The 21,155-nt window shown below is 45.7% G+C and overlaps 1 protein-coding gene across 4 annotated transcripts in view; it reads left to right on the top strand.

Moving 5' to 3' along the window:
* The window catches only part of INPP5A (inositol polyphosphate-5-phosphatase A), a 254,961-nt gene that overhangs the window by 53,785 nt on the left and 180,021 nt on the right, over window positions 1–21,155 (top strand). For all 4 annotated transcript variants that reach the window (XM_054831733.1, XM_054831734.1, XM_054831731.1 and 1 more), the window contains exon 2: window positions 12,562–12,603. In XM_054831733.1, the coding sequence (XP_054687708.1) occupies window positions 12,562–12,603 (42 nt within the window). The remainder of the gene's footprint in view (window positions 1–12,561; window positions 12,604–21,155) is intronic.

Raw genomic sequence — 21,155 nt, 5'->3', positions numbered from 1 at the left:
GTCTGCTGCTTTACTAGGTTTTCATTCATATGTATATATGAATAGTATGGCATTATGAAGGAAAAGAGGAAATGTTTCCTCTTCCTTTTTTTTCTTTTTTTTACAGCTCATGATTAGAGTGACTCTTGTATCGCTGTTGCCCATTTAAGACATTATTTGACAGAAATGATGGAGGCCGCCTCTATGGATGGTGTTGGTTTACAGATTATCAAGCAATTTATTTTTTAAAAAAAATAGTTATATCAACTATTAAAGCTGTGAGTTGGCTAATTAACAGTCTGTGTCAGTAAAGCCATACATGAATAGCGAAGGGCCAGAGGAGTGTGTGGGTATTTGCGAGTACGGCTGTGTATTTTCACTTACTCTTTTCTCGGCGACTGGGAATGTGTTTTCCAGGCGTTTGGCAGGCACAGCCTTTAATTGACTGTGAAAACCTGTAAGAAAGTATTAGCTGTATAAATCCTGCAGCGCTGCGTACGGAGGAAGTTTGGCGCTGACGACAAAAGCGTTAAGCGCTTTTTTATGTGAAGTGTTTTTTCCAGAGCTGGCACTGCCAGTGCCTGCGGGGAGGAGCTGCGTGTCTTGTTCTCCTGCCATGTCAGCTCTGCCGGAGGGGTCCAGCCCCCCCGGGCAGCATCTGTGGCCAGTGGCCAGCTGCTTCAAAGCCTCCCTGCCACCACTACCTCCCAAAGGCAAGCGGTTGCCTTTCTGCCATGGAGAATGCAGCCCATCGTCTCGCTGTACTGTCAGCACGCCAGCTGCTTGGGTAGAGGTGCTCAGTGTCGCTGCAGGTGTGCTGGTTAAAAATGTACTGGCACAACTGGACATCGCTCCCTGACTTAGCATCTGGCTCAATCCTCTCTGCAAAGCTCTCAAACCCATGTTTCGGCTCAAGCATGTTCTGTAGTTCTGCGTTCAGCAGAGAGGGACGTAAACATGTTTGAAATGAGTTGCTGGACAGAGTCTTGCTAAGTAACAGCATATACAAATCATGGGCTTCTCCTAAGTGTTCTTTTAAGAGTGCGGATGGCACTGATGGTTAGCAACAAGCTGAGTGAGGAGCAGACCTTGCAGAAGGGCTGTTCTGGTGTCGTGCTGACCTGCTGTATGCAATACTTGGTGTTTGCTCTAATGCTCTATTGCTGCCATATAGAGTACAGTTTTCATCTTGTACTTGGAGTTAGAAATGGTGTGTTACAAACTTGTGTATTGCATGTGATTCATAAACTTTTTCCTGAGATTTAATTGTTCGTATGAATGATAGATTGCTTTTAGTCACTGCCTTTCTGCCCTTGAATCATCCTTTATTAAATACAAGCATTGTTCATACTGAATTAAGCGACCAATTTCAAGTTTGTCATGAAAACTTTTTTTTTCCCCCATTGGTAATGAGTGGTTTTCTCCCCCCCTTTTCCTTTTTTTCTTTGAATGGTATTCTTGGCTGGACTTTTTGTTCCCTTATGCTCATGGAGTTTAGGAGGGGCTCCTGAATATCCCCATTGAAAGCCTGAGACAGAGCTGCTCTTCGGGGCAGGAAAGAAAATTCCTGATCCTGTTCAGCATGCAGCCTGTTCACGTTGTTCCCCCTTGCTGCCGTGCCCTGCCTGCAGGGAGCTGCTCTTCACCCTGCTGGCACTGTCAGGTCACCCTCTCCCAGCTTTGACCAGGGCTGAGGAGCCCGCCACGCTGGGCAGGGGCGGACTGAAACGTCAGGCATGGCTCTGTCGAGCGGCTCCGTATGTTGTGCTACTTACACTGAGATTTGCCTGCAACAGGGTGAAAAGATGCACTTTTTCAAATTAGAGAAGTTTTTAAACAGGCTTTGTTCTTGTCAGGTCAGGTGAGGATGGGCAAGTGACTGATGTGTAGTAACTCGGTGGCTTCCTCCTCCTCCTCCCTTAAAGCTCAAGGACGCTGGCTACCACGCTTTGTACATCCCAACCTCCAAAATAAACTAAATTTGGGGATGCTTTTGTTAACAGATGTTCTTTAATAAAAAACATTTGTTGTTTTAATTCATTTTTTTCACTTGAATCCTCTCCTGTGTCCAGAGTGAGGTTTGCTTTCTGTAGGCGCCGTGCGGTGGTGTTTAGAACGGTGTGTGTGTTGACAGGCGTAATGCTGTGTCTCTTTCCTACTCAGTGGCTGCTCTGAGGGTTCTTTGGCATTGGAGCAAATGTTGTGCTTCAGCCCTGGAGTTCAGTTCATCATAAGGTTGCACCAGAAGGGACCGTGTCTGGGTGCTCGTGATCTATCCTGTACCTGTCCAGTGACTTGGGCTTTCAGGTATTTCCATCGCACCACTGCCATACCACACATCACAACTTTTCACATCGCTGCATTGTGTTTTCTGCTGTAAAGGTTCATCCTCACCATAGTAAAGTTCCCATCTTTCTGCATTCGGCCTCATCCCGTGCTGTCTGCCTGACGCTGCCCGGGAGAGCCCGCCGTGCGCTGCAGTGCCCCTGCCCGAGGTCCTGCACGGCAGCAGCGCACGGGGAGGCATCTCGGGCTGTGGAGAGTTCAGGACCTCGCTCCTCCAGCGGATTTGTGTTCAGCCCGCCGGTTGCAGACGATGCAGACACTTGCAATTGTGTGCTGTGCCACACTCTTGCAATCTGTGCAACTGTGCACTCAAGCAATTAGGTGTTGCCTGAAATTAATTCATGCCAGAGTCTGGTGCCTGTCTCCAAGAGCGAGGCTTGGGGTTGCTGGTTATTGGCCTGTCTGGCTGGATCACCCCAACAATGGGCTGCAGCCATCAGCTGGGGGCAGGCCACAGTTTCCATGCTCGGGTCGATCAGGTGGCAGCCGCTGCCGCAGCCAGCTGCACGCACCATGTGGTTCCTGATGTTCTGTGCCGGGTGCTTGTTCTGGCACCCTGCAGAAAGGCAGTCGCCCCGACCCCTTCCCCAGCGTGAGCGTTCACGGTGAGGCTAAGCCAGGCTTTCCTGCCCCCCACAGCACTGTGGTCAGGACTCTCAGCCCTTTAGAATATCCAGGCTTACTTCCAGGGGCCAGTTACTTTCTCTGCTTGTGGATGTATTAACCCATTCTCGGCAGAACAGTCCCCCACAACTTTGCCTGAAATCCAAATGCTTACATTGGTCCTGTGCTGCTTCCTCCGACAGACTCGGCCCAGCGTCTCTTTGTGGTCTCTCTCCCACTTGCTGTTCAAGTTGTGTTTCTGTCCCGCTTGTAGTTGCGTTTCCACGCTCTGCTAGGAGTTAGGATGCTCGTTGGTGTGCTGTATGCCATTCTCCAAAGAGTGTTTCTCATGGGTATGCTTCCTGCGTGTCTCGCTGTCGAGCTGTGCCTTCGTACCTCTAAGGTCACATTGGTGTCTTGGCCGTTCAAAAGCCAGAAGTTTGTCAAAACTATTTGTGAAGAGCAGAGTTGGTTTCAGCAGTGCAAGATGCAATTGCTGAGATCTGGTGTTAGTGGCAAGTTTTACTTTTGCTTTTTTAAGCACTATTATGGCATCGGCCTCATCAGCTGAAGCTGCTGAAGAACTAGAACTTTTTGCAGCTGCTGCTCATGAGATGTCCACTCCTAGCCTTGCTTTTGTGGGGATCTGTTTGATTTTTTTGTTTGTTTGTTTTGGGGTCTTCTTATAACCTGTTACGTTGGTTTCAAGGTCAGTGAGGTCCTGAAGGTTTGGAAGATCTTGTCCAGATTGGAGTTCTGACAGCAAGTGTTACTTTTTTAGGAGTTAAAGAAAGGTGGCTTTTCCCCCTTCCCTGTCTTCTGTCGTTAGAGGTGAGACTAATTCTGGTCTTGGTATCAGCTGTAATATATGTCTTTATCTCCAGCTCCTTTGAAGAGATGGGCACTTAATCGTTGCTTCATCGCTTTGATTCAGTTCAATTACATCATTCCTGATGTTTTCTTTAGATGTGGCCAGAATAGTTTATTTACTCTTTAACAGGTTACCTTTTGCTGTGGTTGTTTTAGACTGCATTTCCTACGTTTAAGAGAGAGTGCTCCTGGGTTTTGAATGCACCATCCCTGGCTCTGAAGGTCTGTCTCTTGGTGTCTCTTACAGTCTGGGTACATGTGGCCTCTGCTGTGTCAAGAGGTGCTGATGTCTCGTGTACAGGGTGGTTTGTAGACAGCCTCAGTTATCTGGAAACACAAAGCCTTCAAAACAGGTAGTGGATGCTTAGTATTCTCCTTTCCGCTTGTGCTGGTTTTTGACAGGAAGCCCAGGCTTCTGGCGTTCCTGCTGTTTCTGCTGGGGATGTGTGCTAGCGAGCGCGTGGCTCAGGGCCACGGCTCATTTATCTGTCTCAGGCTCTCTGGAGAGCTGGTTCACCTGCGTTCCTGCAGCGTTTCTCCTCGCGGAGGCTGCGAGCAGCGTGTCTTCTGCATTACTCCACAGGAAGCTGTAACTGCTTCGGTTTCTTTTTGTATTCCCACCATGTATTACGTCTTGATTTAGACCCACTCACAGGAAAGGAGGTCAACAGAGAAGGTAAACAAAGCAGAGGTTTACTGCGTTTTTAGTAGATACTCAGCTGTCAGCAGTGCAGGTTAGGTCGGGCAGGAGAGACCAAGAAGGTTGTTTGCAGTGCCCCTTTGAGAGGCCATTGCACCAGGGCCCTCAGTCCCTAAATACCAACCCAACACTGCAGCGGGTCTGGTGCCAGCATGGCTCCGTCCTGTGAGGCATCGGTCCAGGGCAGCCCAGCCGTTAGTCTGTCCCGGTAACGTACCGCTGTCCTTGAGTTCTGTGGAGCGGGCTTTGGCTGCAGAGACTTCAGCCGACGTCCTTCAGGCACGAGGCCACCGGAAGGCACAGACCACCTTCGCCTCTCGGTGTTCGCCCTCTGCGTTGTGTATGTCTCCTTCGGCACTGGCAGGGCAAGCCAGCATCCCATGTAATGGAAGGGTGGGCAACAGCCCCTTCCTCTTCCCTGCTCCTCCTGTCCCCTAACACGCTGTTTTACTCCAAGCACTACCCTCTGCCTTTATTTCTCTTGATTCAGCATCCAACAAGCTACTGCTTTTCTCAGCCCAGCAGTGAAAGTGCCCTAACTTTGCAATGAAAGACTTGTGTGTCCAAAACCCCATTTTTTCCAACTGTGTTAACTGGTGTAATTATATTATATGACTTCTCCCATGCATTTATTTCTTGAGCTTGGTGACTGTCACTCTCTGTGGGGTGCAATGGCAGCAGGATGGGGCGCTCTTCTTTTTCTATTGCTACTTGGGAAAGCCGTGAGCTTTCAGAAACACTGAAGTAAGTGACATTGCCTTTGCATTTAGAAGTTGTCTGTGCAAATGTATGTGATAAAAACATAGAGTTTAAGTAAAAGTTCATATTTGGAAGAATCCGCACTTTTCCTTAGAGGTTTTCCTTAGACTCACATGCAATTCTTGTTTTCCTGTTTGATCCTGCTTGGTTTGTCTACAGTGATTTTGAAATCTGGTAAACTAATAATGTGAACATATTGTGCAGAGTATCATCTCTTTGTTTGTCAATTGTGAATGTAAAGTTGGTACAAAACACCACAATAATAGTACCCATTTGATGTGGGTTTTCTTTAGCATTGTCTGTATAGTTTGATATTTGGAGCATAGCAATGGGAGTACTTCCAAGTTTGTTTGAAGGTAAGAAAAGATTTAAATCTAGTAGATCTTTGAATATAAATGTCAAGAAGTTGCCAGTAAACTTTTAAAGATATTACAGGAGATCAAAAATCTTGATCTAAAATCTTAATCTAAACAATTCTAGCAAAAGAGCTGTAATGAGTCATGTTCACGGACCAGAGACCAGTTTTTGAGTAAGCCTGGTAACTCTGGTCAAACAGAACTTGATTAAAGGTTTTGTTTTTCATTAAATAAGTAGAAAAATGAGAATAAACTTCTTCACTCTGAGGGTGACCGAGCGCTGGGACAGGCTGCCCAGAGAGGTTGTGGAGTCTCCTTCTCTGGAGAGATTCAAAACCTGCCTGGACGCCATCCTGTGCGACCTGCTCTGGGTGACCCTGCTTTGGCAGGGGGTTGGACGAGATGATCCCCAGAGGTCCCTTCCCACCCCTACTGTTTTGGGATTAAAACCAAATATAGCAAATGCAGGGGAAAATAGCCGCTATTTCATATTTTTCTCTGAACAGAGCACAGATTGAAGGGAAGAGATGACAAAGGCTCTGGGTGCTGCTGGGACTGCATCCTCAGGATGTGTGACTGCAGCGGGGCCAGCGTGTTGCTGTGCAGTGCCAAGAAACCTTTGGGGCTCACCATGTAGGTAGGAGCCCATGTAGGGCTCTTAGGACTGTTTAAGTTGGGCATTTAGAAATTTTCATTGGTTGTACTTTCTGTTCAAGTCAGTGTGCAAAGTCCAACCAACCAGTTCTCCTCTGCGTTCATTTTGGAGCTCAGTGAGTTTTCACAAAGTGAGTCAAGAATTTTTTCTTTTAGCTTAAAAAATGAGCCTATTCTTAGCTAAAAATAAACTTCAAAAAATAGAACCTGCTTTCTATAATTCATATGCTTTTTTCCATTTCCCTCTGAATGAAACTAAAAAGAAATTTTCCAGACTGTTAATTTGGTTTCATTTAGTTCTCTTTCCTTTTTTTTTTCTTTTTGAATGAAAGGCTTCTTACCCTGTCTAAATATATTTTTTTTTTCTCTTTTTCCTTTTTTGAAAAGATTTCTTCCCTGTCTGAATATATTTTTGCAAAAGGCTTAAAGCTCTCTTTTGGATGTTGGGTGTAATTTTGTAGGAATGGAAACGCTGGGGAGAAGAGAGACTACTTGTATGTTCATTTTGAAAAGCCACTTGTTTTCGGGATATTACCAACTCATGTGGTATCCATGTGTCTGCAAGCTTACTACTTTTTCGTATAAGCTTGACCAATACAGTAACCAGTGTGACACAAATAGACTTCAGATGGAAACTCGGCATGAAAAGAGATGGTTTTAGTGGGTTTTGGAATTCCAGCAAAAGGTCAAAACGGCTTTTAATTGCAGGGAGCAGTGGCGCGCAGTACGCGTGTCATGTTATTTTAACACTGATCCCACGTGGTTCTGCAGTCCAGAAAGAAGTTGCACTTGTTTTGGGGAGTAGGGTTTCTGTCTGTGGCTCTGAGTCAAGACGTGTGCTGTGAGATGGATGGTAGGGGGAAACCAGGACCGTGCTCCCCAAGGCTCTGGGACGTTTGCTGGGCTCAACTACAGCAGCACAACCCAGGGAACAGCAAACTTCCCAAGCTTTGGTGTGCATTTGAGGAGGTAGCCTGTGCGCATCTGCCCAGCTGATGAGCACCGCATTTACAGCAGGCAAACACTTCCAACGAAGCCGTGCCGAACAGGCTGCGTGAAGCAGGCCGGGGCCCTGAGCTGCGCGGGCAAGGGAGGATGGTGCGAGAGGAAAGCAGCTGGTGATCAGGAGAGAGACTCCTGAAAGGATGCTCAGACCCTTTTCTTGCATCTTTCTTTGTCTTTCCTGGCGTTACTGGAGCCAGTCGCTCTTTGGCGGATCCCCCATGCATGAGCTGCAGCTGGTGCGTGGGCAGGGGAGAAGGACCCGGGGCAAACACGGCTGCTGGAGGACCAGAGGGGGGGGAGCCAGAAATGGGGAGGCTGATAAAGCAGGGTTTGGATTAGTGAACGGTTCACTATGGATGGGTATAAAAGGATTTAGCACTGAAGAGGACAAGGAAAAGATTAATTTCAGTTACATTACAAAAAGAATGAGATAATTTAATGAAGGACAGTGTGGAGAGAAAGGATGGGAAGAAGGCCAAAGAGTCTGGAAGACATGAAATATAATGTGCCTATTTTTAGACAGAAAAATAAGAGGAAGATAAATTGTCTTTCCACTTGATTGTTATCTCCAGTCCTTAAAAACTGAAAATTATTTCATTTATACAGAGGTGACCGGAGTTTGAGGCAGAGTGCTAGATCACAGAATTTTACTACAGAGTGGTAAAAACAAAGGAAGGAAGTGGTGGTGCCGCAGGAGGGCATGGCAGTGGGGAGCGTGGTAGAGCCCTTCTCGTGGCCGGGGAGCGGGAGCGGTGGGTCCTGCAGCGCTGGCGAGGTGAGGCTCAGCCCAAGCCGCGGGGGTGAGTCACAGCCACCACGGGTTTACCGAAACCCCGGCCCTGCATGGAGTCCTCCTCGTCGGCAGCCCCAGCCGCCTCAGTAGCACCTTGGCTCCAGGGCACTTGACCGGCGTCTTCCAGCGCTGCTTCTCCTGCTCCGATTTGTGTTTCTGTTGCCACTTCTTCAAACCTTCTGTGTTCAGTGAGGTCCCAGGAGGAATCAATCTGCAGGCGAGAAACACAAGTAGGTGCAGAATAAAGCTATTTCATTGGGCTTTTGTCACCTGCTGTCACCTGTTTCAGAGAATCTCAGTTGTGAACTGTGACAATCGATCGGGCCCCTCACTTCTTATCTGCGATGGTGCAATTAACAACCATTTACAGAATTAACGTGCTTAAATCTGGCCCCTTGGTGCTGGGCGTTCAGCTGCAGGCCGTGTTGGCACCTCGTGCCCCCGTCACCATCTCCGGGGCAGGGTGGCGGGCAGTGCTCCCGGGTCCTGGTGGGACGGGGCCCGACCCTGCCGCCTGCCTGGGGCCCTCGGCCTTACGAGCCTCTCGGACACCCCTCACTCCCAGAGAGCCCTCCTGACTCGCAGCTTCCGTGTTTTTGTTGCGCTGCTCAGATGAGGAGAAAGGAAGGAGGAAATTGGGAAGCTCCTACAGCTTTTGGTGACTTGCTTCATCTCGTTGTACCTGGCTTAGTTCTGGAATTATTTTTATGAATGCCTTCTCCTCCCCCGAGACTTTGTGCTCTGTTGGTAATTAGTGTGAAGGAGTGTGCAGGCAGGTGCACCTCTACTTAGTGACCTGAATTTGGTTTTCCTTTTTCTTCTTTGCACGCAGGCCTGTGCCAGCAAATGTAAAATAGAGTGGATGTCGGGATGGGTTATATTGACAGGGTATGGAGGTGCGCTGAGTTTTGTTCACTAGGATAGGTTGTCCCAGCCGTTGGTGGGTTGGTGTCCTTCCTTCCTGGGCTGAAGGTCTCCACGCACCTGCTGAAAGTGCACAGCAGCTCCATAAAGGACATCTACCATCGATGTCCAGGTAGTAATTGTTGGGGTTGAAAATAAGGAGGATAAAAAAGCCTTTTTTAAAAACAAGCAAACAAAACCCCAAACTCCAGAGCACTGCTCCTCCACATGAATCTGTTAGCAGGCTGCTCCTGCTTTTTCACAAATACATGAGTTGGTAGATAGCATAATAGCTAAATGTGGCAACAGGAGTGCCGTTAGCAGCTTTTATTTTTGTTGTTGCTTGTGGCTGACTCCTGTGTACGTTCGAAACATATTCCTGGTCTACCTTCAAAATGTAGCTGCTGTAGATTTGTTTTGCGCAGGTTTGATACTTTGAATTTCTAGGGAGCTCTGAGTTTTCTATACGTACTTGTATCTCCTCCAGTGGGAGGTATGGATTGATACAGCAATGCTCTCCATTTATAATATCTGTCGTCCAAGGATCCCAAAGCTGTAATGAAGCCGACAAGTAAATAGTATTGCTCGTCTCGTCCCAGGCTGGGTAACAGAGGTGGAACAAGCGAGTGCGTCGTTGACTTTCTGCCGTGACTCGTCTTGTGGGGCTGCAGGGCACAGAAGGGTCCAGCGATCCCCAGTACTCTCCAAGAGCCGTGGTGGAGCTGCCACCAAGAGCCAGGGCCGTCTGATTTGGCTCTCATACGGCCTCCTCCTGCTGCTTCCCCGTGAGCCCACATCAGATGGTATTTCGATGCTGTCTTACTGCTGTAAGTTGTAGCTGCGTGCCCTTGGCACTTGCTACAAGCAACGTCCCAGGGCATCAGGTGGCAGGAAACAAAATCCAGTAACTCCTCGTCCCTTCTCGGGAGTGAAATCGTTACTCCTCCTTGTACGGACACTACCTGCTGGGTGCCGCAGTGGCGAGCGTCGCTGGGAGTCGTAGAAGAATTGGGTACACCTTGGGTCACTGTGTGCGGTGAGGAGCCTCTGTAGGTTGCTCATCTGAGGGACTGCTGTCACTGCTTGGGATTTAGTTGGGCAATTTTTTCAATATTTGATCTGATTTCTCAAAAACAGCCTCGCCTGGCGTATGGGAGGTAGGAGCGGAGCTGCTGGAGGGCCCTGGAGCCATCTTGTCAACGTCCCTCTGCTGTACTGGGTTTTTTCCTGTTTGATCTTACAGTGTCTCCATTTAGCCACGTAGCAAATGGGGGAACTTCTGTCACCTGCAGTATTTAAAACCAAAAGTAAGGTTGTGCTGTATTTTCTCCCGTGGGATTCAAACACGGTGAGACTCTCGGAAGAGTCCCGTGCTCTGGAGTGCGTTTGCCTTGAATTCAGGTTTGCATTCCTTGGGATATTGTGTCACCCATCACTTAGCTCCTCTCTGTAAATACAGGCTGAAGTGGGCTTTGGGTTTCTTCAGTGGGTTTACAAAAACAACTGACTTCTGTTAATTTTGGATTGCTCTTAAAACTTAAGAGCTCCCCAGGACATCTTGCAACTGGCCTAAATAAAAGAGAAGCGAGGAGTTCCTGGGCTTGGTTTGTTTGTTTGTTAACATGAAAATTGACTGTTACCTCCTGAGTAAGGCCACACTCTCTGTTTTGAAAATAAATACAGAGCCCTGCTGAAGTCTGCTTGTGGCCTAAGGCGGGACTTGCTTGTCTGGTTTTCATAACTACCAGAAAATTTTAATTAGAAATTTCACAATCCCCAAGATCTTGCTTTCTTGATAATTTGAATCTGGCCTTTTGGTTTAGATTGTGCACAAATCATATACAAAGCATGTTCCCAGTTCATATCTGTTTTGTAGAATGATTTTAAAAAAATAATTAATAAATCCTGTGCTATCTTCCTAACTTCAGGTTAGAAGTCAGCTCGAAATCACAGCAACCCCTGGTTTGCTGCTGCTTGTTGCTGCTTTTATAAAAGCAATAGTCCTTACTCAGTGGGTTGTCCCATTAAGTTCAGAATAAGTAGAAAAAGGGTTAAGTTGCTAAATAAATGGCATTTTTAGAAGGACTGTTTTATTGCCTGCCTGGCTGCCTTCAGTTTTTATTTGTGTCTGCAGCTTCCTTATTCTGGCTTTGAGTTGCGCTGTTTGGCCGAGGGGAAGGGCATGGGTGGGAGACATGGATGTTTTGTTCTCCGTGTTTATTAATTTAAGACGTCCCTGAGCTCAGGCCAAGACTCGTCCCAGTTAGCTTCAGGCGCGGAACGAGGGGCCTCGGCTCTTGCCTGTGCCCAGCCCCGTGCCCCGCACCGAGAGCAGTAACTTCCACGGGAAATACTGAGAAAGCTCATTGCTAGAAAAAAGGAGTGAAAATTTCACCTTCTTGACCAATAACGTCTGAATTCCGGAATTGTCAGGAGTGAGTGATCGACAACAGGGAGGTGACGGGATAGCAAGGGACAGACATGGCGCTTTTTTCCCTCGGCTTTCAAACAACTTTTTTAGACTTCATAGGCTTACACAACCAGATAACTTTTATAGACTTGTAGACAAAAAAAAATTTTTTTTTTGACTACTTAGAAATCTTTATAGCCACCTATGGGCAAATCTTCATGCAACAAGCAGTCGATATAAATTAGTAAGTTTAATATTGTATCCAAATATTTGAAAATAACACACTTGATGGGAAAATAGAGCAGAACAGGCGTTTCGTGCCTGTGTATTTTCCTCCAGGCAGCTGGTGTCATAACTGTTACTGAAGGGAGGATGCTGAGGCATCTCTCTGCTTTTCAGTTCAATGCGTTCTGCTGCCTGCCACAGACACTGTACCTTCCTGCTGTTTCTGTGAGAGAACAGTCCGATATGGGGTTTTATTCCCCATTATGATATAAAAATTACCCAGAAGTCTTGCTGTTGAAGATAAAACTCAACAAACGTTTCTCTTGTAGCTGTACATTTAATATGTGAAAATCAGTTATTTCCCCTCCATAGTTGTATCTGGGTTGGGCTATGTTTCTGAAAAGACAGAACTTTGTACTCGCTACATTTTTGCCTTTTCAGTTTTCATAACTTCTGTAGCAATCCTGAAACGCAGTTTGTCCTTGACAGGAGCTCTAACATGCTCGAGCATCCCGCAAAAGCACGGTCGTCCCTCTGAGCCAACTCGTTAGAATAAAATCCATGTAACTTGGATTTCAGATTGCAAGAGCTGGGTATCAGCAGCTCACGTAAAGTTTTTGATGTCCAGCCAATGAATGGTACTTTTAAAAACACATATTTCAATACGTGTCAAGTCTGTTGATTTAATTGCTTGGTCTTGTCTGTGTACGAATGTTGTGCAGTTGTATACAAAATGGACCTTTTTAGTGAAAACCTGAGGAGAGGGGACTTGGAAACAAAAAGGAGAGGTCTGTCCATTGGAGCTTGAGGAGGAACATCCTCACATTTGTACTTTTTCCTTTAATTGTGGAAAAAACCTCCCCACTTGCGTGTACTGAAGAAAGCAATAAGTATCGGGATATTATTATAAAAATACATTACTCTTATTCTTAATTAATTTTTGTATTTTGTTTTTCAGCCAGAAAATTTGCAAAAGAATTGGCTTCGGGAATTTTATCAGGTAAGGTAAAACTTACTTTCTCATGGAGTTCTATGCACGTTTGCGTATTGGCTTAATTAATAATGTAATGATCTTTTGCTTTGTGAAGTCCAAGTCACTAGCTATTTTATAGTAAAAACCAGTTCTAAAAAGTATGTCTTTGGATTTCTAAGTAATGATTATCAAAGTTCAGCGTATAAACATAATTTGTTCTCATTGACAATTCTCTGCCTAAATAAAGGTTTGATGTTTTATAAAAGTGACTTTAGTTCGGCATGAAATGGTCTTGTAAGTCTCCTGAGTAAGAAATATATTTGAGTAATGAAAATCCCTTGGGAAGTCCAGTTTATGTTTATATTGAAAGCTAACAATTTCTGATGTTGGTTTGCAATAGATCACTGCAGCTATGCTCTTTCTTGAAAATTTTCTTGTTTAGGCAATGTGAAAATATTGAGACTGAACGTGTTGTAAACTTTGGGTGTGGTTTTTTAAGCTTAAAAAAGCCACTCTAACGCATTGTGTTGTTGCAGTAGAGACTTGCTTAACTTGCTGAGTTCATGCAGAAACATGTAAATGCGCAATAGGAAATGAGCAGTGGTGGAACACAAAGGTGTCATCCCTGCTAAGCAGTGCCAGTGCTGTTTCGCTCTGACGGCTCGTATCGCATCTGCCAGAATGGATTGATTCTGAGATTCCTTTCTGCATTTTTCGTCTCCTATACAAAACGATTAAAGCAACAATAGGTCTGCTCTTCAAGTTTTAAAGTGACACTGTTTACAGAAAAAATGATCAGCAATATTTTATCTTTTGCTATCTTGTAACTGAAATAGTCCTGTAATTATTTATCTGCTCAGATTACTGGTGCAGCCTATGACCTTTATTGCAATGCTGTAAAATACTGCAGTTAGCTTTTTTCTGGAAAGTTTAATGGCTTTGCAAAAATCTGAGGTGCAATAGTCACTCTTATATTCCTCACTGTCTGCCAACTTCACAAAAGATTCCTCTGTTTATTTTTCTTCTATCTTGAGTGATTACATGATGCTCAAACTGTTCAGGCTCTCTCAGCTAATTCTGATTTAAACCTTCTCCACCTCTCCAGGAAAGACTCTTCCTATGAAAATACAAAGTACATTTAATTAGACTTTTTTTTTTTTTAAAGATCACTGCATGTTTTTCAGCATCACATTACTTATTTACGCATCTTTATCGAGGAGACTCCTTATGTGTTCACTTGTTACTGAAGTGGGGTGAGCACTACGGAAATGCTTCCAGATAGTTTGTGGAAAACAGGAGAAGGAGGGGAAAAGAATGAGCTGCTGGTGTCCTAGAGCAGAGACCACTAGCATATAACTGGACGTGCTCTGTCTTTGGTCCAGTGAGTATTACGTATACAAAGTTCAACATAGGAAGAAAACGATTCGTTAACACTCCTGTGTGGCCAGCCCAGTGCGAGGTCCGGACCAGCTAAAGTGTGACTAAAGTAGATCTGAACCCATCCCTCAGCTGCAGTGGTTTTGCTACATCTGCCCTCCATATCTGCAATCTGAGAAAGCCCTATGTAAAAGAAAGAGGAAAAAACAGGAGGGAAAAAAAAGAAAGCTGCCAGTTTTGCTCATCACCGGTAACAGACAGGCAGTCCTCAGCATGTTTTGAGGAACAGTGCTGTTCAGCAGCCTTGAACCCTTCTTCCTCTCTGCAGTGCGTGCAGCAGGATGACTGTTTACGCCGTGTTCACAAACACAGTAGGAAGTGGAATAAAACTTTATAAAAAGCTCCTTAGGGAAGAGACGAATTTGCTTGTACCAAAAGCAGCGCTGCACCGTCCTGATACTGGGCTACGTAGCAACCTAGCAAATGTACAGCTCCAGAATTTTTGTTTCATTTGAATTCAGCAGCTTTGTTGAAAACCTCTGCGAACTGAAGTTCACCAGAAGTACTGGAAATGATTCTTAATACTTCTTCGTAAACTCGAAACAGAGATAAACCACAGACCACAATTTTTTTCCATTCTTCTGAGGAATTCAATTTGCATATATAGTTGTGTCAATACTGTTTGCATAACTTCTGAGGATGAAGTCCTTTTGTAAGCAGTCAAAATAATCTCCGCAAAAAAGGAAGCACAATTACCACTCTTAAGTTTAAAAAGTTTCTAGAAATTAAACCTATAATGGAAACATGTCTTTGAATTGATGTCAAAGAACATATCAATGAAAGAGCATTTTGGGGGCTTGTTGTTGAGTTCCAGTAAATTAAAGTGAGGGATTTTAGTTGCTATGATAGCTAAATACAAGTCACTTAATTTATGTATTATCATTGATGATATACTGTATGCGTTTCTGAGAATGTGGTAGCATATGGAGAACTAAAATAACATTCAAATGTCACATGCTAAAATTTTTAAACTTCTGCCATTGATCTACAAATATCCTACATTATTAACATGAAAAATATTGAAGATCTAACGCTGTTAAATTAAACAGTTTGTCCAAGAAATACAAACAGGAAAAAATATTTTAAATAAGCTTTCAGGGATGTTTTTAATGACAGCTTAAGATGTAGCAGCCCATAAAGTAGCATAGTATTTGATGGCTTTTGTTGACAACACAGTCGGTACAGCTGAGAGATGTTGTTCTGTCTGATCTGTTTTCCTGGGATTCATCGGTATCCAGTCTTGTAAAAGTGGAGCCTGTGTTTTGGGTGACATCTCTGTAGTTTAAAATGGATTTAACAATCAAATACTGGGTAATTTTCTATCAGTTCGCTATTATTTGCTATTCCCTACACCCTCCCTCCCTGGGAAATACAAAACAAGATGAAGGAAGAGTCGAACTGAACTCAGTTCTGGATATTTATAGGTATTGGCTTTTGGCGTGCTCCCCAGAGGAGGTGGTGGTGGAGCCTTTCCCAGGCATGTCATGTAGCACGGGAATAGACGGTGCCCTTGACACGCCGCCGACAACAGGCTCCTAGGAGGAAAGAGTGGCCTGGATCTCAGAAACTTGCTTGTTTCCCATCACTAAATTTATAGTGAAGCTCTTTCGCCTCACTGCTCTGCTTTTTCCATTTGGGTGAATACATGGTATTCATTTTGGGGCTTCGTTAGCACTTTCGCTTACGATATACGCCGTAGGTATTGTATTCTCATTACATGTAGATAAACAAGAAGGCTTGAAGCCAGCTAGCTTTTGCAAAAAAGAAACAGAAAAAGAAAGTCAGCATTTCTGGTAGTGCTCTAGTAGTGAGATGCTTTAGGAACAAAAACAGGCTGCTGAAACATCCATCCACCTGTCTGTGAATGCTTAACAAACTGATCAAAGTACCTCATCGAATTAAACCAAATATTGTCAAAAACCTTCACCAAATGGTTGAGGAATGCCATGTTCCTTATCTTCTGTGGATCACAAAGTTAACTTTAAAGTTAGCACACTTTCAATTACCTATAAAGCAAGAAGAAACAGATGTCAGCGCTCTGTCCTCCCATGTTCCTCCTTTTTTCCCCAAAAGTAGCGCATGAAGGATACGTGTGCTCGTGTGATGGCAACTTCAAGGAGAGATTTAACCGCCCCGAGCCTTCTGCCTCTGGGTTGGTGTAGGTTCAGGTGGTGATTGTTTGAAAGTGTAGATTTTTCTGAGCATCTATCGTCAAATAGTGATACTCTTCAGAAAGAGCACGGAGCATCTAAATTTGTGATTTGTGTGCTCTGGCTCTAGAATTCCTTGAATTTGTGTTTTCAGCTTTCCTCTGTGAAGCCAGAAAAATACCTGTCCTATAGGAAAGTGGGAGATTTTGTTTAATTCATCTCCAAAAGCTAAGCTTCAGGAACTTGCCGTCTTGACATACGGCAATTTGAGAATTGGTCCAATGAAATTTTTTATTTTTTTTTCCTTCTATAGCTATAATTGAATTTTGCATATTATTGCCTCTTGAGTTAGCATCACTGAACTAATTTTTTTAATTTGGAAAGATGAATAAGGTGGCCAGGAGTATCTCTTCTGGATCTGTAGTGCTTTGAAAGTCGGCTCCCAACAGAGACTGCTGGTCAGGGGGTTTTCATCCCGCGCCTGTTCCCAGCCCGCCTCCCTGAACCTGAACCTGAACCCCCCTGCTCCTGCTGTCCCCGTGGTGGGGCGGGCAGACGGGGCGTTCTGCTGCGGCACAGCCGGGGGGCGGCGGGACCGTGGGAAGCTGAACCCAGAGCTGGCAGCTCTTTCGTGGCTTAATTTAGGACTGCGAAGCCTTGAAAGTGGAAGGACCTCCTGTGTGCTGGAGAACCCCACGCTTGAAGAACGGGAAAGTGCTGCTGAGGAGGCTGAGAAGGGCCCCGTACCGGGCTCCTGCTGCTCGGCCTTAGCTCTGCGGGAGAGAAGCAGCGCTCGGTGAGCTGGCTGCCAGCTGAGAAGTTGCTTCTTTACTTGCGAAGCTTGGAGTTGGAAGGGACGGCGAGTGGTTATACTTACTTGCTGTCTAAAACGTGCTTTGACTTAGGGGTGGGGGCTAGGTTAGAGCTTGCAATAACAGATTAAATTACTTTTTAATTTCTTTTTTCATTGTTGCAGTCTTTCTTCTTTGTGCACGGAAGCCATTCAGATTATGAAAATGATTAAATACCCATCAGTAGCTGTAGACATTATAGAAACGTACTTTTTCCTGCGTGTGGTACTGCTGCCATAGATGGATATATATCAATTCATAATAATTGAACTTTATACATAATGTGGAGTATGATGAGCGTAAGCCTGTGCCCAGCGAAGCCGCACAAACATGCCAGGTGTCCTGCGGCGTGGTTAAAACACCGAAGCTGGACCGTCTCGGCTGGGCAAGGTGCGACCGATGCCGCTGCCACAGGGGGAGCAGCGGGCTGCCCTGGCGTGAGCTGCCCCCAGCGCCGCCGCGTCAGCCATATGTTTGCTTTGGGCACAGAAAGCGCTGTGACAGCGAGACCACTGGCTCCTCTCCGCCCCTCGGGAAGGCGAGCGGACACCCGCGCAGGAGGCAGCACAGTGGGGCCTTGGGCACCTTGGCGGGATCCCGGGCACGTGGCTTTCAGGACTGAGTCTGTTGTTGTGGTGGCTGTCCCCGTAGAGGGAGGGTTGGTATCTGTGTGCGGGTCCGACGGGTTGCACGTGGTATTAAAACATTATTAGAGCCTTTTGACAGGTGTACTTAGGCTCCGTTTAGTCTAAGTTTGGTGATTCTCTCTGAACTTTACTCTCAAAGTCCCTTTCCAGTTGTTGAAACTGTGTTAGCTTGAAAGAAGGCATGCTTGTGTTTGAGAAGGCAGAGAGTCCTCTATCATAGTGAAATCTTAGGTGGTGTCTGTGACTTCACACCTAAAAATAGGTCAACTACTTTGCTTTGAATGTGGTCAAAAGAAAAAGGTGATTTAGGACAACTTTTAGTGTGCTGCAGATGGAATTGATGTTAAATAGGGAGCACAATTTTCTGAGATGTCACAGACTTTTAACATAATTGTTGTCTCATTTGCAATAGTCAGGCTATCAGTGCGTGTATCACCGAAACTTTACTGTAATGCCCTTAAAGCCATTGACCACCCTCCCCATGTGATAACTAAACAATTCATTGTATTCTGCCAGCATATTTGTCTTTTTTAGTAATATTTATAAAAGCTTTAAATTGTCTGTTTCATTAAGCAATTTATTCATAGAACCCCAGCCTGGTTTGGGTGGGCAGGGACCTCCCAGCCCACCCAGTGCCACCCCTGCCATGGGCAGGGACACCCTCCACTAGCCCAGGGTGCCCAAAGCCCCATCCAACCTGGCCTTGAACACTGCCAGGGAGCCAGGGGCAGCCCCAGCTTCTCTGGGCACCCTGTGCCAGGGCCTCAGCACCCTCACAGGGAAGGATTTCTGCCTCACATCCCATCTCCATCTCCCCTCCTGCAGCTTCAGGCCATTCCCCTTGGCCTGGCACTCCCTGCCCTTGGCACCAGCCCCTCTCCAGCTTTCTCATTCATAAAGGTTAAGAACCTTGATAATCTCCGTGGTAGCATAGTCAGTTATTTTAAATGCTATGGATTTGCTGGCTGTGATTTGTTTAGTTTTAGACCCAGGTAATAAGACAGTCACATTTTGCAGATAGGTGATGTATGAAGCAGTCAGCTTTTGTTCAGTTGAATGCTTTTGGCAGCCCCTGTAACTGGCTGGTCAGAATAGGCTCTAGGCCACAAAAATTTTTGGAGGGGGTGGGAATTATGTCTTAAGTGGTTTTACAAGGGACTATTTTTTCTTTTCTTAGCTTCTGTTCTTTTTTTTTTTTTTTTTAACCTATGGTTGAAAGATAAACGTCCCTGAAGATAGGGAGTACTGTAATGGGGTAAAATGCCTATGACAAAAGATAGTTCAGGGAAGGAGGACAAACAACAGGCAATCATTTTGCTAAAAATCACCTAAATATCACGCAGAGGTGATTAAGAGAAGACAGTTTGTCTGTCAGGAGCGTCTCTGCTGGGCGGGTGGCTGTCTTTTGTTGGTGCAGGAAACGGTGTCCCAGCCAGAGGTGTCAGCTGTTCACGTCTGGCTCTCGGGTTGTGACCTGCACCTGCATCGATTGTGTGGGAACAGTGTGAAAAGACACACAGCTGTCGGTGTGTTCTGGGACAGCTTAGCACGTCGCACGCTTTGGTTGGTTTGTGGAGCGGGAGGAAGGGGAAAGCGTGTTGTGAAGGCGAGCGGGATCCTTCCCGATGTTGCCCAGCGGCTCTGGAAGGACGTCCTGAGGCAGCTGTGCCAGCCTGGCTTTGCTAAGGCAATGCTAAATGAGCGGTATGTGCAGCAAAACCAGTCTGTGGACAGGAAAGTCATCTGCCTGCTGTGGTGTAACTATCCCTGGTGTCAGCCTGAGCACTGCAGGAGGAACTGGGCGGTGCAGCAGCGTGCTGTCTTGTGCTTTGCGCTCCTGCACGTCATCCTCCACGCAACGCTGTGCGACTCCCAGCAGCAAAATCTGTGCGCTTGTTAGAAGTGGAAGCAGGCATCGTGGGGGAAGGATGTTGCAAAATCCCAAGGTCTGCAGAGTTTGCTCTAGTTTGTCGTGTTCAAAACAGAAAATAGGATTTGCAGTTGAAAACAATCCACTGGAATCAAGATAAAAGAAAAAGTCTTGTAAGCAAGTATGTTGTACCATGTACTGGATAATCGGAAATCGCAGCAAACGGGGGCATGAAAAACTCTGTATAGGGAGGCAGAATTCAGTGAAGTCCTAATGCTGGTGGTTATCCCTCGTCTCTTTACTGTGAATAGTTACTGGTAATTCGAATCATATATTTTAGTTTAGACTCCCATCCTCTTTTCAGTAAAAGTTCTCTTACCCCAGAAACATGCCTTGGAAACGAGGGAAAGTGGCTGTTGGAGGAGAGTGAAAACAGATTGTGAGGATAGTGGTTCGGAGCAGTTTGTGTGTGATGGGGAAGAGGTTAGTGCTTAACAAGAAATTGGATGATTTGATGAACTAGATGTTATGCAAATGATAAAGTATTCACAGAATATGCAAATCAGATTATTGTTCCAGTTGTGTAAAGTGCTCAGTACCCAGGCTCACAGCCTTAATGTCAGTTCGCAGGAAAAAAATACAGGGAAACAAGAAGCTTCAAGAGCATCCAAGGAACTGTTTGCAAGGGAGGGCCGTAGGGGCACACAGAAAGGACTTTTCCTGACTGATTGATTGATTGATTGATTTATTTACTTAGGGTTTTTTCCTTTTTCTTTTCACCACCTCCTTCCTCATACCTTGTACTTCAGCTGCATTGGGCCTAGCGTTTGAGGCGGGAGGAGTTTGGGAGCTGGAGCTATTGAAAATACTAATTTTAGTAATGACTTTTTTTTTTGTAAGCATTCATGGCAAATGGTCATTTTAGATGAAAGTGTGGAGGCAGAGAGGTTTTTTTCTCTAGTGGAGTTTCCATGTTGCTTAATGTGTTTGAGAGTATTTAGAGCCCTTATTTGTAGTAATACAACAGTTAAAAGTTTACCTGAAAGCTAAAGGTCGACCTGGTATTGCTGCATGGAAACGTTCTGTATTACCCTTTTTAAAGAAGGAAGAATAAAAAAACCAAAACACAAAAACCCCAACCACTCAGAAAGTTTGGTCATTAATTATTTTAGTGGACTTAATCCTGTTTGTTTAACTAGACAGGGTGATTAACTGAAACACTCTGTTACAGACCCCAGCAACCTTTGCGAGTTTAGATCTTGGGCCTCTTCAGACGGGTGCTTTTTCCTCGGCTAGGGTTGTTTGGGGTGGGTGGGTTGTTTGAATCCGTAGCCTGAAAAGAGGGCAGCAGCGCCCGCCTGTGCCGCGCGGTGTACGCGTTGCGGGGCTGTAGCATGTTTCTTGAAGCTGAAGCCTCTCTGCAGATGGTTTTGGGGAGCGATCCCCGCTCCGGTGGGCAGGCTCGAGCATGGCCGAGCTGCCCGGGGGGATGCGCCTGCGCTGGGTGCCAGGCAGCCGACAGCCAGCCCGGCCCTGACATCACGGAAACTTGCGGCATCCTGCGCCTGCCGCCAGCAGAAAACGGGTCTCTGGCGCTCACCACCTCCCTCTGCTCGCTCCTTAC

Source organism: Grus americana, chromosome 7 (assembly GCF_028858705.1).
Source record: "Grus americana isolate bGruAme1 chromosome 7, bGruAme1.mat, whole genome shotgun sequence".
NCBI classification, from domain to species: Eukaryota; Metazoa; Chordata; class Aves; order Gruiformes; family Gruidae; genus Grus; species Grus americana.
The sequence above is the reverse complement of the archived record's forward strand: the minus strand, read 5'-3'. Positions and strand labels throughout refer to the sequence as shown.